Source organism: Ochotona princeps, chromosome 17 (genome assembly GCF_030435755.1).
Source record: "Ochotona princeps isolate mOchPri1 chromosome 17, mOchPri1.hap1, whole genome shotgun sequence".
In the NCBI taxonomy this organism is placed as follows: Eukaryota; Metazoa; Chordata; class Mammalia; order Lagomorpha; family Ochotonidae; genus Ochotona; species Ochotona princeps.
The window spans coordinates 27,199,312-27,213,392 of NC_080848.1; the positions used below are offsets into that span (position 1 = coordinate 27,199,312).

Below are 14,081 nucleotides of genomic sequence, written 5' to 3' on the forward strand. Positions count from 1 at the left end.
CCGTCCAAAGATTCACTCCCCAAGTGAGCCGCAACGGGCCAATGCGCACCACTCCGATGCCGGGAACCTGGAACCTCTTCCAGGTCTCCTACGCAGGTGCAGGGTCCCAATGCATTGGGCCCTCCTCGACTGCCTTCCCAGGCCACAAGCAGGGAGCTGGATGGGAAGTGGAGCTGCCGGGACTAGAACCGGTGCCCATATGGGATCCCGGTGCGTTGAAGGCAAGGACTTTAGCCACTAGGCCACGCCGCCGGGCCTCAATGTATTTCATTCTACAAAGGAAAATGCTTTAGGCAGGTAGGATCTTGCAAAGCCTAGCAGATCCCCACAACAACCTGGTGTGCTGGACAGTCTCACGTCTGTCCGTTGCTGAACCCTCTAACTGTGGCTCTCCCACCATCAAGGCCTGACGAGCTGGGCTAGCTCCCCACATGCGCACATCATAGTCTTCCTGCAGAGAGAAAGGATAGCTCTCTTCTCTTCCCACAAGAAGGATATGCAAGTTACGTAGCATGAATGAAAATTTTTTTTCAAAAAGTACAATATTGTGTACAAATGCAGAAACCGTAATTTTAGCAGAAACTGCACATGACTTTCCATTTTCAGAAGCTTAATTTTCAGATACTTTCTTCAAACATGCATGAAGGTACCAGTAAACAGACATTGTATACTGTCACGTGTAGCTGTTTTTCTCAACAAAAGTGATTTAGAAGGCAATGGAGAAAGGTGAAAATGGACCTTATACTGAATGTGACTTTTACCTCTAGAGCTAAGTTTTCTCGAGCAGCTGAGGAGTAAAAGTACTCATGGTCTGGAGTTAAGAATTCATCCGTTAAATCCTCAGAAGTCTCTGGTGAACAAGTTGATTGCACGGACTTATCCTATTAATAACGAGATCACTTTTAAGTTGCTGTTAGTTGTAAGCAAATTATTTTACAGCTAGATTAAGTGGTAATATCAGGGTTATCCAAAACTACCCAGCAGTCAGTAAGACACTGTGAACTGGCTCTCCCTGCCTAGCAGCCCTTGGGCCTTTGCCTGCCTTCTGGTGACCTGCCAGAGGAGTCAGTGGGGAGGGGCACTGTCTGAGTCTGGCCCCCTTATCTGCAGAATGGGGCGGGGGGAGGGAGGAGGTGACCTGTTTGCTCTAACATTCCACATGAGAAGAAAAGCCCTGGACAAGTCAAGCTGGGAGCTGCTTCTGGACATCCTTGACCCCCCAAGGGCAGACATGGCTTGTGTGTTGGTACCATCCTACATGCAGAAGGCTTAAGTTACTCAACATTCAGCAGGCCCTCAGGTCTAATGCCGTACAAATGAAATAACATGATTTTTTTTTAAAGATTTATTTTTATTACAAAGTCAGATATACAGAGAGAGGAGAGACAGAGAGGAAGATCTTCCGTCCGATGATTCATTCCCCAAGTGAGCCGCAATGGGCCGATGTGCGCCGATCTGATGCCAGGAACCAGGAACCTCTTCCGGGTCTCCCACATGGGTACAGGTTCCCAATGCACTGGGCCGTCCTCGACTGCTTTCCCAGGCTACAAGCAGGGAACTGGATGGGAAGTGGAGCTGCCGGGATTAGAACCGGCGCCCATATGGGATCCCGGGGCTTTCAAGGCGAGGTGAGGACTTTAGCCGCTAGGCTACGCCGCGGGCCCAATAACATGATTTTTAAGACCACAGTGTCATCTCAACAATAAGGGTAAAATTCATACACTAAAAAGTAGTAGCTATTTTTTCAGCATATCTACCTTCCTACCTTTTTTTTCCTGTTTATTTTACTGTTCACGCCCAGACTACCCCAGACAAATGGTTCGTGTGTCCACCTTTAGTCACCCCCTTGTGAGGACTTTGTGACTTATGTCTTTGGATGCTGGTTTTGCCACACATTTTTCCTCCCAGTCTGCTTAATCTCCTTCCAACCCTCAAGAAACAACAACCTCTGTGAGTGGTTTGTATACTATGAATAAATGCAATATTGTGTTCTTTGAAAGACCTTACATTTTTTCACTATAGTATTTTTATACTTTCTTATTCTGCACTGCTATTTATAATCTTTAATTATTGTGGCACCATGTCAATGATAACTAAAAAAGATTTGGTTCTTTTTTTCTGACTAGCCTATGGCTCAGAGCTTGTGAAACCCCTGAAGCAAAACTGTAAATGACTTCCCCCCCCCCCCAAAAAAAAAGGCTAGGAAATTATTTACCCTCAAGGATCCTGCTGGGGCACATCTGTTCAGCACAAAGACATCCCTTCCACTGAATGAGGAGCTGAATTTTTGTTTGGGGGTGAGGTGGAGGGGCAGGGAGGGCCACAGTGTAGTGGCTCATTTGGCTAAAGTCCTCGCCTTGTATGTGCTGGGATTCCATATGGGCACTGTTCATGTCCCGGCTGCTCTACTTCCCTTCCAGGAAGAGAACAACAGATAATAATAATAATAATACTAGTCTGGTACAGTAGCCTGGTGGCTAAAGTCCTCTTTTTTCCCTTCTAGTTCCCTGCTTGTGGCTGGGGAAAGCAGCAGAGGATGGTCCAAAGCTTTGGGATCCTTCATCTGCATGGGAGACCCAGAAGAAACTCCTGGTTCCTGACTTCAGATTGGCTCAGCTCTGGCCAGTGTGGCCACTTGGGGAGTGAACCAGCAGATGGAAGACCTCTCTCTGTTTCTTTCTTCTCTGTAAATCTTTTCTGCCTTTCAATTTCAATAAATAAATCTTTTATAAAAAAGAGCTGAATTTGGGCCCCAGAGGGGAGTGCAAGGGAAGGCACTCTTATCACACCCCTAGCCATGAGCTTGGTCATGTCCGCCCACCTAGATGGGGGAGCTCAAATCCCAGAGCAGAACCCTACACTGTGTTTTCTCTAAACTCTAAGATACAGAATACACTGAGTTGAACCCGCTCAAGAAGTATTAAACAGGAAGGAAACAAAACACTTTATTCATATCAGTGACAGGAAGGCATGTGCTCCAACCAAAAACAAAACAAAACAAAACAAAACAAAAAAACAAACCTAGTATAGATATTATTTTGGTACCATGATATGTAACAACTTAGTCCTAGTTTATTTGAGCCTCAGGCTCAGCTTGGCTCTCCAAGCCACATTACTTACACTGTCAGATTTCTCAATGATTGCAGACGCCTCTGAACTTGCTTTCAAGGCTTCTCTATGCTCTGGCTGTTTGTTTTCTTCAGGGGACACGTGTCTGATACCTAATGATTATAATACAATCAGGGCCAAAATTATTCACTAACATTGGGACACATGAAATGGGAAAAAGCTGGTGTGAGAGAAAACATGCAGATGTGTTCTGCCACAGCTATCTGGGCCTCATCAGTTATGTTTAGTCCAAAGAGTGGAGACTTCACCCATTCCAGAGTGATGCTTGACAACAAACAAATTCTAAGTACCAAGAAAACCCAAGCCAATAGGTTTCCTGTCTACGTTAGATGACAATTTTAGATTTTTTTCTTATTTACAAACAGTTATGAAGTTATAATCTATGACCTGATTGCAAACAAACTACCGGGTAGATACACAGCTTGTAAATCTGCAGCCTGTATTCTGTAACTGGTGACAGTAAATCTCATACATCTGTAGTTTCCACTGGCAGAGGCCTCTGGTAGCCAGCAGAGTTATTTCCAGCTTAAATACAATATAAGGAAATGGACGGTGGAAGTAGTGGTCCATGTCCCTCTAGGTACAGAAGGTTTGATTCTTCGCCAAGTTAGACCCAAGACAAGGGCCACTGGATGGAGAATGTTTTACCATCTTTGGACAAAAGAGTTCTGGTTCAGTCTGGGGCTGATAATAGAGCACACACAGGTTAAGCCACCACCTGTAGTTCTGGAATCCCTTATGGGCACCAGTTTGAGTCCCAGCTGCTCTATTTCATCTGGAAAGCAGTGGGAGATGGCTGAAACACTTGGACCCATGTAATCACACAGAAGAAATGAAGGAAGCTCCTGGCTCCTTACTTCAGACCAGCCCGGCTGCTCCTGACCGCACAGATTTGAGGAGGAAACCAGCAAATGGAAGACACACACACACACACACACACACACACACACACAAATTCTGACTTTCAAACAGGTTTTTAAAAAGAAAAGAAAAATTTATGAGGGTCTGGATTTCTTTGCCTATAGGAAGCACAGTGGAATATAAGGTCTATTTTGCTTTTCCCTGGAATTCAAAATTCCCAGATAGGTAGGAAAAGAGATCAAATAAAATAAAGCAGCCAGGATGTTGATGAAGCTTATCTATTCCTAGCCCATCCCCATCCCCCCAACTGAACTTACCGGTGAAGCTGCAAGGCCCAGTCTGTCTGCCATGCTGGTCACAGTCCCTGTTGTTCAATTTGTTGAACTTGCCAAATCCTCCTGGTTTATCAGGTTCCCTGTGATAGTCTACAACTCGCTGTGAATTCATGTTCTCAGGGCCCCTCAAGGGAGGCTGCGGCAGGGGGTCAGGCTTGCTTTCTGCCCCACACTCTAAGGTCAAACTCTGAGGATGCCAAGGAGGTACTGTGAGCTGCCCGGTAGCTGCTTTCTCTGCTATTGCTTTTACTTCCACTGGGTGCAAGAGAAAGCAGCGTTAAAAACATCATTTTTAACACTAGGGGGATAGGTTTTCATTTTTAAGAGATATGCAATTCTGCCATAGCTCATATGACAATTTTTACAGCTCCATCATCCTGAGCTTGCTAAGGGGAGAGCTGATGACAGAGGAAGGACATTTCAGTGAGTTACCACAAACAGCAACCCATAGTGCTGAAGTCCAGAGTAGGAAGCACCAAAACACTTGTAAGTGAACTTTCTTGCTGCCTTAACAAGCTCAGCTCAGCTCAGCACTGGCCATTACAGCCACTTGAGCAGTGAGCCAGTGGAGAGAAGATCTCTGCCTCTCTGTCTCTCTTATTTGAAAAACAGAAACAAAAACAAACACACACACACACAAAGAAACCCTCCCTTTCCAATGGAAATAAAGAAATCTTAAAAAAAAGAAGAAAAATTTATACTTACAACCAGGTTAGAAACGTGCCTTGCTTCATTCTGATTAACATTTTATGATTTTATACTCACTTTTCCATCTTAAGTGTACCCTTCCATCATCTCCTTTATTTCTTGACTTTGCAGTAGAGACTTCAGAAGGCATAGCCTCTACACTAATCCTATTTTGGAAGAGAGGGCATGAGAGGGAAATGGACACAAACATCAGTTCATTCAAACTCTTAACAGAGTTCTGAAGAAAACGGCCCCTACTCTGTTATTCTCGAGGTTGCACCGACTGCTTACCACCACCAGAGGGTGCAAGACCACCACCACCACCCTTCCCCTGTCCTGCCAGGCGCTTTACCTGGCAGAGTCCTGACACGCAGGTCCCTGTGGGTGGCTCGACATGATCAAGGGTTTACTATTTAGCGGTGTGACTTTGGCATGGGTATTGGACTCTTTCGTCCCTCCTTGGCTAAGAAATGAAAAGATCCAGTTAGAAGATCTCTAAGATTTCTTTCAAGTTGCAAGTTTAGATTTCATGATTCTAAAAGTGCTCTTGGGAAATTTTCAGAAGGCAATCACAAGACAGAGTCCTGGTTCCTGGGTTTCCTGATCTATTGTACTCTCCCCACCTCCCCCGCACCAACACCATGCCACAAACTACACGTAAAGGTTTTGTTCCTTCCCTCCCATCAGAACTCCCTGGTTACATGCCCACCTGCATATTAGTAATGGCACAACAGCTAACATTTGTAAAGCAGGTCCTAAGGAATCCTGAAGAATGTTCAGACATCTACAATCAGCCCAGTCTCATTGAGTTCCAGACCTGACTTGTTGCTAAGGCAGCTGTCTAATGCTGGCAGCAACCATCTCTCTCAGTCTCTTTCCTTCTAAATATCTCATGATTACATACATTTTATAATTTGATTACATACATTTTATTATCTCTGAAGCTAATGCTTCAGACACATTTTCTGTGACATAGCCCTGTTACCTAGAATACCAACTACCCAGCTGGACTGGCTGTTACCACTTGAGCAGTGTCCTGGGAGCATGCTCCACACTGGGGACCCTGGGATAAGTGGGAGGCTGGGTGTGGCTTCTCCCCTTCTCTCTCCTCTTCCCCAGATTCAGGAAGAAGAAAAGAGAATGTGAAAACAATGGTCTTACCCACCTTCCTCTAGCCCTTGACCCTTTGCTCCCTAATCAAATATGTAAAAATTATCAAAAATAAAATTTTGTACAAGAAAAAACAGGATAATGTTCATGCTCTAACATAAAATGAATAAACAGGACATAAAATTACTTATAATAATAGTGATTTTGTTTTTAAAAATCTTACAGAAAGACTAAGTGAATAGGCAATTAAAATTTTTGTTCTTGGGCCAGGCAGCATGGCCTACCGGCTAAAGTCCTCCCCTTGAACGCCCCGGGATCCCATATGGGCGCTGGTTCTAATCCCAGCAGCTCCACTTCCCATCCAGCTCCCTGCTGTGGCCTGGGAAAGCAGTCAAGGATGGCCCAAAGCATTGGGACCCTGCACCTGCATTGGAGACCCGGAAGAGGTTCCTGGTTCCTGGCTTCGGATCAGCACAGCACCTGCCGTTGCGGTCATTTGAGGAGTGAATCATTGGACAGAGGATCTTCCTCTCTGTCTCTCCTCCTCTCTGTATATCTGACTTTGTAATAAGAAAAATCTTTTTTTTGTTCTTTTTGGAAAGAGACTGAGGCTAGGAGGATAGGACCAAGCCCTGGTTTCCTCTAACAGCAGCACCATCAGTTCACCTGCTTCTGTCAGTGGTATGAGTGCTGAAACCTTATCATGGCAGTTAGGTGATGCCTTCCAACTTCCTCATAAAGGTGAAGTACACATCTAAAATAAATGGACATTTTCCTTCTGTCTCTCTTGCGTACCCATTTACCAACACTAGAGAACAGTAAACTCTTTGTTATTGATCTCAGTCACCACTAGGGAGAGTGGGGTGGGTAGAGCAAAAGCTTTTATGGAGGCTAATGAACTTCAAACCTATAGATATATAGATATATATACATAGTGTTGCCACTTATGCACAGAAAAACTAAAACTGGCACACTAGTCCATTTTAAAACAAGGACATAAAGAAAAGGAATCCTGGGCCCAGCGGCGTGGCCTAGTGGCTAAAGTCCTCGCCTTCAACGCCCCGGGATCCCATATGGATTCTAATCCCGGCAGCTCCACTTCCCATCCAGCTCCCTGCTTGTGGTCTGGGAAAGCGGTCGAGGACGGCCCAAGGCCTTGGGACCCTGCGCCCGTGTGGGAGACCCAGAAGAGGTTCCTGGTTCCTGGCTTCGGATCGGCGCAGCACCGGCTGTTGCGGCTCACTTGGGGAGTGAATCATCGGATGGAAGATATTCCTCTCTGTCTCTCCTCCTCTTTGTATATCTGGCTTTCCAATAAAAATGAATAAAATCTTAAAAAAAAAAAAAAGAAAAGGAATCCTTGCACTAAGTTGGTGGGGATGTAAGCTAAAAACAAATCTTTTTATTACAGAAAGATAAAAATGGATAAAGAAAAGGTACACATATACGATGGAATACTAATCCATTAAAAAAAAGAAGAAAGGGAAAGAAAGCCTACTGCCACAACATGCATGAACCTGAGAGAAAATCACGTTAAATGAAACAGGCCAGGGGCTGACACTGTGGCACAGCAGGTAGCTGCTAACGGTCCTACTGACATCCCACAGGGGTGCCAGCTCAAGTCTCCATTGCTGAACTTCCAATCCAGCTCCCCACTAATCCAACAGGGAAAGCAGCAGGGATGGCCCAAGTCCTTGGGCCCCAGCAACCACGTCGAAGATGTAGAAGAAGCTTTTGGTTTCTAGTGCTGGATTGGCCCAGTACCTGTCATTGTGAACACGTGGGCAGAGAAACAGCAGATGGAAGATCTCTGTCCCTGCCTTTGTCTCTCTCTAACTTTAACTTTCAAATAAATAAGATATATCTTTAAAAAAAAAAAAAAGAAAAATAGGTCAGCCATAGAAACACAAACCATGTATGATCTCATACATAATATTTTCTTAAAAGCTGATCTCATAGAAACTTTTTTTTAAAGATTTATTTACTTTTATTGGAAAGGTGGATATACAGGGAGGAAGAGAGACAGAGAGGAAGATCCTCTGTCCGATGATTCACTCCCCAAGTGAGCACAAGGCCGGTGCTGTGAAGATCCAGGAGCCAGTAACTTCTTCCAGGTCTCCCACATGGGTGCAGGGTCCCAATGCTTTGGGTCATCCTCGACTGTTTTCCCAGGCCACAAGCAGGGAGCTGGATGGGAAGGAGGGCCGCCGGGATTAGAACTGGCGACCATATGGGATAGCAGTGTAACGGGGTCCCTCGTCCAGCGAGTGAAGCTCCAACACAGGTGCTTGCTCTTATGAGGATTTATTGAAGGACAAACTAATTACATAATATAACAAAACAAGAAATCCAAGTATAATACAGAAGGGCAGTAACTACAGCATATTTACAGGCTTCCTCTTCTACTACTACTACTACTACCACTACTCTACCACTACTCCTCTTTGTTCTTCTTCTTCTTTGTTCTCTCTCAAACTTAGGTTAAAACCCTATCAACAGCCAATTGCAACAGGGCTGCTTGGCCACGCATCAAACACACCAATCACAGCCTTGATCACGCACACACACACCAATCACAACTCTGATCACGCGCACACCATGCAGACTGCATGAGACCTTGAACCAATCCTCTACAACTTCCTAAAACTTGTTTACTGCCTTTGTGCCTTGAGAAGACAATAACAAGCGCCATCTTGGGGCAAAGTCCCACTCTCCACAGCAGTGCATGCAAGGCGAGGACTTTAACCACTACACTATCGCGCTGGGCCCTCACAGAAAGTTTAATGCTAATTATTAGAGGCTGCAGTAGAGACGGAAGCAGAATGGATAATCTTGGTGAAAGGACACATAATTATAGTTTAATAAGAATAAACCTAGTACTTAATAGAGTCTTTGGGACCCTACATCTGCACAGGAGATCTGGAAGAAGCTCCCGGCTCCTGATCAGCTCAGCTCTGGCCCTTGCTGCCACTTGGGGAGTAAACCAAGACAGAAGATCTTTCTCTCCTTCTGTCAGATTTAATCTTTCCAATAAAAACAAATAAAACTTTAAAAATGCTATTTGAGGCAAAAATGTTTTCACTAGATCAGTTTAATATTCAATGAATGTGTACTTCAATACATCATGTTGTAAGAGCTAATGTGGAGTAGAACGTTAAGCTACTGCCTACAATGTTGTCATCCAATATGGATATCGGTTAGACTCCTAGCTGCTCCACTTCCAACCCAGCTCCCTGCTAATGCACCTGGGATACCATTAGAAGTGGGCAAAAGAGCTTGGGCCCTGTAACCAGGTGGGAGACCTGGAAGAAGCTCCTGGCTCCAGCTTCGCTCAGTCCCAGGCTTTGCAGCTATTTGGGGGGAAACCAGCAGATGGAAGATCTATGTCTCCCTCTCTCTCTAACTTTGCCTTTAAAATAAATAAATCATGGGCGGGGGAAAGTCGGGTGGGCACAGTAGCCTAGTGGCTAAAGTCTCTGCCTTGCATGCATCAGGATCCCATGTGGACACCTGGCAGCCCTGCTTACTATCCAGCTCCCTGCTAATGGCCTGGGAAAGCAGTCGAGGACAGCCCAAAGCTTGGGATCCTGCCCCAGCGTGGGAGACCTGGGAGAGGTTCCTGGCTCCTGGCATCGGATTGGCTCAGCTCTGGTTGGTGCAGCCACTTGGGGAGTGAAACAGCGAACAGAAGATCTTCCTCTCTGTCTCTCCTTCTCTGTATATCTGACTTCCCAATAAAAATAAATAATTCTTTAAAAAAAAGTACAAGAGCCCAATATTTTTTTAAAAGTCATGTTAAATAAACAGGAAACATCACACAATCACGTTACCTATTAATTTAAAACATCTAATTTTATAAAAATATTTACCACTTTATTCTCCATATACAAAATAAAATACTTCACCTAAGTTCTTTAAAACTCAGTGTCGGGCCCGGCGGTGTGGCCTAGCAGCTAAAGTCCTCGCCTTGAAAGCCCCGGGATCCCATATGGGCCCTGGGCGCCGGTTCTAATCCCGGCAGCTCCACTTCCCATCCAGCTCCCTGCTGTGGCCTGGGAAAGCAGTCGAGGACGGCCCAATGCATTGGGACCCTGCACCCGTGTGGGAGACCCAGAAGAGGTTCCAGGTTCCCGGCTTCAGATCAGCGCGCACCGGCCCGTTGCGGCTCACTTGGGGATGAATCATTGGACGGAAGATCTTCCTCTCTGTCTCTCCTCCTCTCTGTATATCTGGCTGTAATAAAATGAATAAATCTTTAAAAAAAAAAAAACCTCAGTGTCAATATACACTGCTATCCATGTGGTTGGTGTTAAGGTCAATTCATTCCACCAACTTGACTGGAAATCAAGATCCCCAGAGCCACCATGTGACTCTGCTCAACAAGCACACAGAATCCATGCTGCTTACTTTAAATCACCCTGCTTTCCAACTACTTTGTTTCTGGAGCACTGACAAATGCAGTGCATGGCCTTTCCTTTTTTATTTAAAAGAAAAAAAAAGTTATTTATTTGAAAGGCAGAGTTGCAGAGAGAGGAAGATTCAGATACAGATCTTCCATCCACTCAATCGCTCCCCAAATGGCAGGCATAGGTGGCACTAGTCCAGACTGAAGGCAGGAGCCAGGAGTTTCATGTAGGCCTCCCATTGTGTACAGGGGTTCACAGAAGCACCTGTGCCAGCTTCTGCTGCTTTCCCAGGTGTAGTAGCCGGAAGCTGGACGAGAGCAGCCAGGACACTAAGTGGTCCCCATATGGAATGTTGGTGCTACAGGTGGTGGCTTGCCTTGCTACACCACAGTGCCAGTTTGCTTTTGAGGTATAGTAGTTCTGTCTGGTCAATGTGGAAGCACTCTTACCTTTGATGGTGCCTATATTTCCATCATACTTTTTCCCCAACACTTAGCAGAGAGCCTGTCAAGAGCTATTTCTACATAGCTCTTTGTCACAGTACTTTGTCCCTAGATGTATGAAGATCCTGAGAGTCTCAGGGCCACACGGAGTGCATGACAACACAAAGAATAATAAGATGTGGACCCACCTAGTAGTGTTCTGGTCCTGGCTTCTTCCCAGGTTGACCCTGGCTTCTTGAGCATGCTCAAATTGTTCACCCGTGTTATCCTTCCCAGGACTACCAAGAGCTACCTGCTTAAAAAACAATTAAACATGTCTCAGTGCTCTGATGAGAGAATTCCCTTTCTTGTCACTCTCACCCTCCGTCTCCATAGCCATGCTGCTCAAACATGTCCAACATGCCAGATCTATCAACATGATTTCCCTTTGCATGGTTCTTGTCTCCAAGCCCCATTACTTACCTGGCAGCCTTGACCAGAAATGGTGGCCTGCAGGAAACCAGTCAGCAAAGTACACACACAGAAGAAGGGCAGGAAGACAGTAATCAAAACCCTAATGCTTTCCTGAGCTCCACCCAGCCTCACACATAGGAGCTCATGTTAATATGAAGGTATATTTCCACGGCAGGAACTCTGAACCTTGGAAACTGGTGTAAGCCTCGCTCAGCATAACCTAAAAGAGTCTTGTACTACAGCTTCCTTCCTTACCCAGAAATCAGGACAACAACATCCACGAGTGAGGATGCCATGAAAATAAAATATAGTAAAAATGAAAGCTACAGGGTCCAGTGCGATAACGCAGTGGTGAAAGTCCTCGCCTTGCATGTGCCAGGATCCCATATGGGCGCCCCGGTTCTTTTTTTTTTTTTTTTAAGATTTTTTTTATTATTATTGGAAAGCCGGATATACAGAGGAGGAGAGACAGAGAGGAAGTTCTTCCATCCGATTTTTCACTCCCCAAATGAGCCGCAACGGGCCGGTGCGCGCCAATCCAAAGCCGGGAACCAGGAACCTCTTCCGGGTCTCCCACAAGGGTGCAGGGTTCCAAGTCTTTGGGCCGTCCTCGACTGCTTTCCCAGGCCACAGCAGGGAGCTGGATGGGAAGTGGAGCTGCCGGGATTAGAACCGGCGCCCATATGGGATCCAGGGGCGTTCAAGACGAGGACTTTAGCCGCCGGGCCCTGGGCGCCGGTTCTAATTCTGGAAGCCCTGTTTCCCATCAAGCTCCCTGCTTGTGTGGTCTGGGAAAGCAGTTGAGGACGGCCCAAAGCTTTGGGACCCTGCATCTGCATGGGAGACCTGGAAGAGCTCCTGGCTCCTAGCTTCAGATCAGCACAGCTCCAGCTGTTGCAGTCACTTGGGGAGTGAATCATCAGATGGAAGATCTTCCTCTCTGTTTCTCCTCTCTCTACGTCTGCCTTTCCAATTAAAATAAAATAAAAATCTTAAAAATTAAAAAAAAAAGCTACAGTATTTTGGAAACAGAAGTAAAATAAATAAAAGTCCGGACCTTTTGTCCAAAAAAAGGCTTTTATATTTGTTTACTCAAATTTCAACATAATTTTTCTAAGTTTCTGTTTTTGAACTTTCATTTTTATTTTAAAGGCAGCGAGACAGAGACCTTCCCTCTGTTAGTTCATCCTCCAAATGCCACCAACGGGCAGGTATGGACGAGGCCAGATCCAGGAGCCTAGAATTCGGGATCTCTCACAGAGCAGGCAGAGCTAAGTACTACGCCCTCATCAGTAGCTCACAAGGCATGCCATCAGCGGCAAGCTGCATTTCAAGTGGAGACACTGGATGTTCTAGTCCCCAGCAGCTGAGAGTATCGGGTAGTGAACTAGTACGCAGTAGAGAGAAAATCTGTGCACCCCTCCTTCTCTCAGCGTGTCACTCTGCCTTTCAAATAAATAACTTTGGGCTGTCCTTGACCGCCCTCCCAGGCCACAAGCAGGGAGCAGGATGGGAAGTGGAGCAGCTGGGATATGAACCAGCGCCTTTATGGAATGCCAGCATGTACAAGGCTATCACATTAGGCCCCATTTTATTTTCTTATTTTTCTTCTTTTTTGTATAGAGGTGCTTGACCAGTGGTCACCATAGGAGTGAAGGAATGGATAAATAGGAACAAGCTCATACGTAAAATGAAGGCTGCATCTTGGATCCCAGAGTTTTGGGGCTGGAAGAATTCATGGATTAACCTTGCTAGCTTAGAGTGTGAGGCTCAAGATCGGTGATGGAAACTTGCCAGGGTCTAGTGGTATTGCCAAGGAGGGTCACAAATGAGAGATGACCCCACTGGAAGGAAGATTGTATGCGCACTCACCATTCTGTGGGGCAGGCATTTGACAAGGTTCAGCTGGGCGCGGCTTGGTGCCTGAGCACACTCGCCCAGCTGCTTTCAGCTGGATGTTGGGCAAAGCCAGAAAGTCCAGGAAGTCCCCACTCGTGTGGATGAGCTCCTCCATGTGACCTCTCCCTGTGCCCTTGATTTTTCATCGTTCCACACCTAGTCTCAGCCAAGCATCTCCATTGCATCCAGCTGGTTTTCTAAGTGAAAACTAAAACTTCTCATGCCTCTTAAAAGCTAATCCTGGGGCCCGGTGCGATAGCATAGCAGCTAAAGTGCTTGCCTTGAACACGTCAAGAGACCATATGGGTGCCTGTGGCACTAGCATACCATATGAACACCAATTATTGTCCTGGATGCTCCACTTTTTTTTAAGATTTATTTATTTTTATTGGAAAGTCAGATATACGGAGAGGAGAAGAAACAAAGAGGAAGATCTTCCACTGATTCACTCCCCAAGTGAGCCGCAACAGCTGGAACTGAGCTGATCCAAAGCCAGGAGCCAGGAGCTCTTCCAGGTCTCCCACACGGGTGCAGGGTCCCAAGGCTTTGGCCCATCCTCAATTGCTTTCCCAGGCCATATGCAGGGAGTTGGATGGGAAGTGGGGCCAGCAGTATTAGAACTGGTGCCCATATGGAATCCCAGCGCATGAGAGGAGAGGACTTATAGCCACTAGCCCTCGCCGCCAGGCCAAGATGCTCCATTTTTAATCCAGCTCCCTGCTAATGGCCTGAGAAAGGAATGGAGAATAGTTTAAGTC

General features: G+C 45.9%; 1 protein-coding gene across 1 annotated transcript in view; it reads right to left on the bottom strand.

Annotated features, from left to right (window-relative positions):
- The window catches only part of TEX14 (testis expressed 14, intercellular bridge forming factor), a 102,527-nt gene that overhangs the window by 24,992 nt on the left and 63,454 nt on the right, over nt 1-14,081 (bottom strand). Inside the window, exons 15-20 of the mRNA XM_058676074.1 lie at nt 11,160-11,266; nt 5,365-5,475; nt 5,091-5,179; nt 4,308-4,580; nt 3,121-3,221; nt 762-881 (exon numbers count right to left, since the gene is read on the bottom strand). Of these exons, the coding sequence (XP_058532057.1) occupies nt 762-881; nt 3,121-3,221; nt 4,308-4,580; nt 5,091-5,179; nt 5,365-5,475; nt 11,160-11,266 (801 nt within the window). The remainder of the gene's footprint in view (nt 1-761; nt 882-3,120; nt 3,222-4,307; nt 4,581-5,090; nt 5,180-5,364; nt 5,476-11,159; nt 11,267-14,081) is intronic.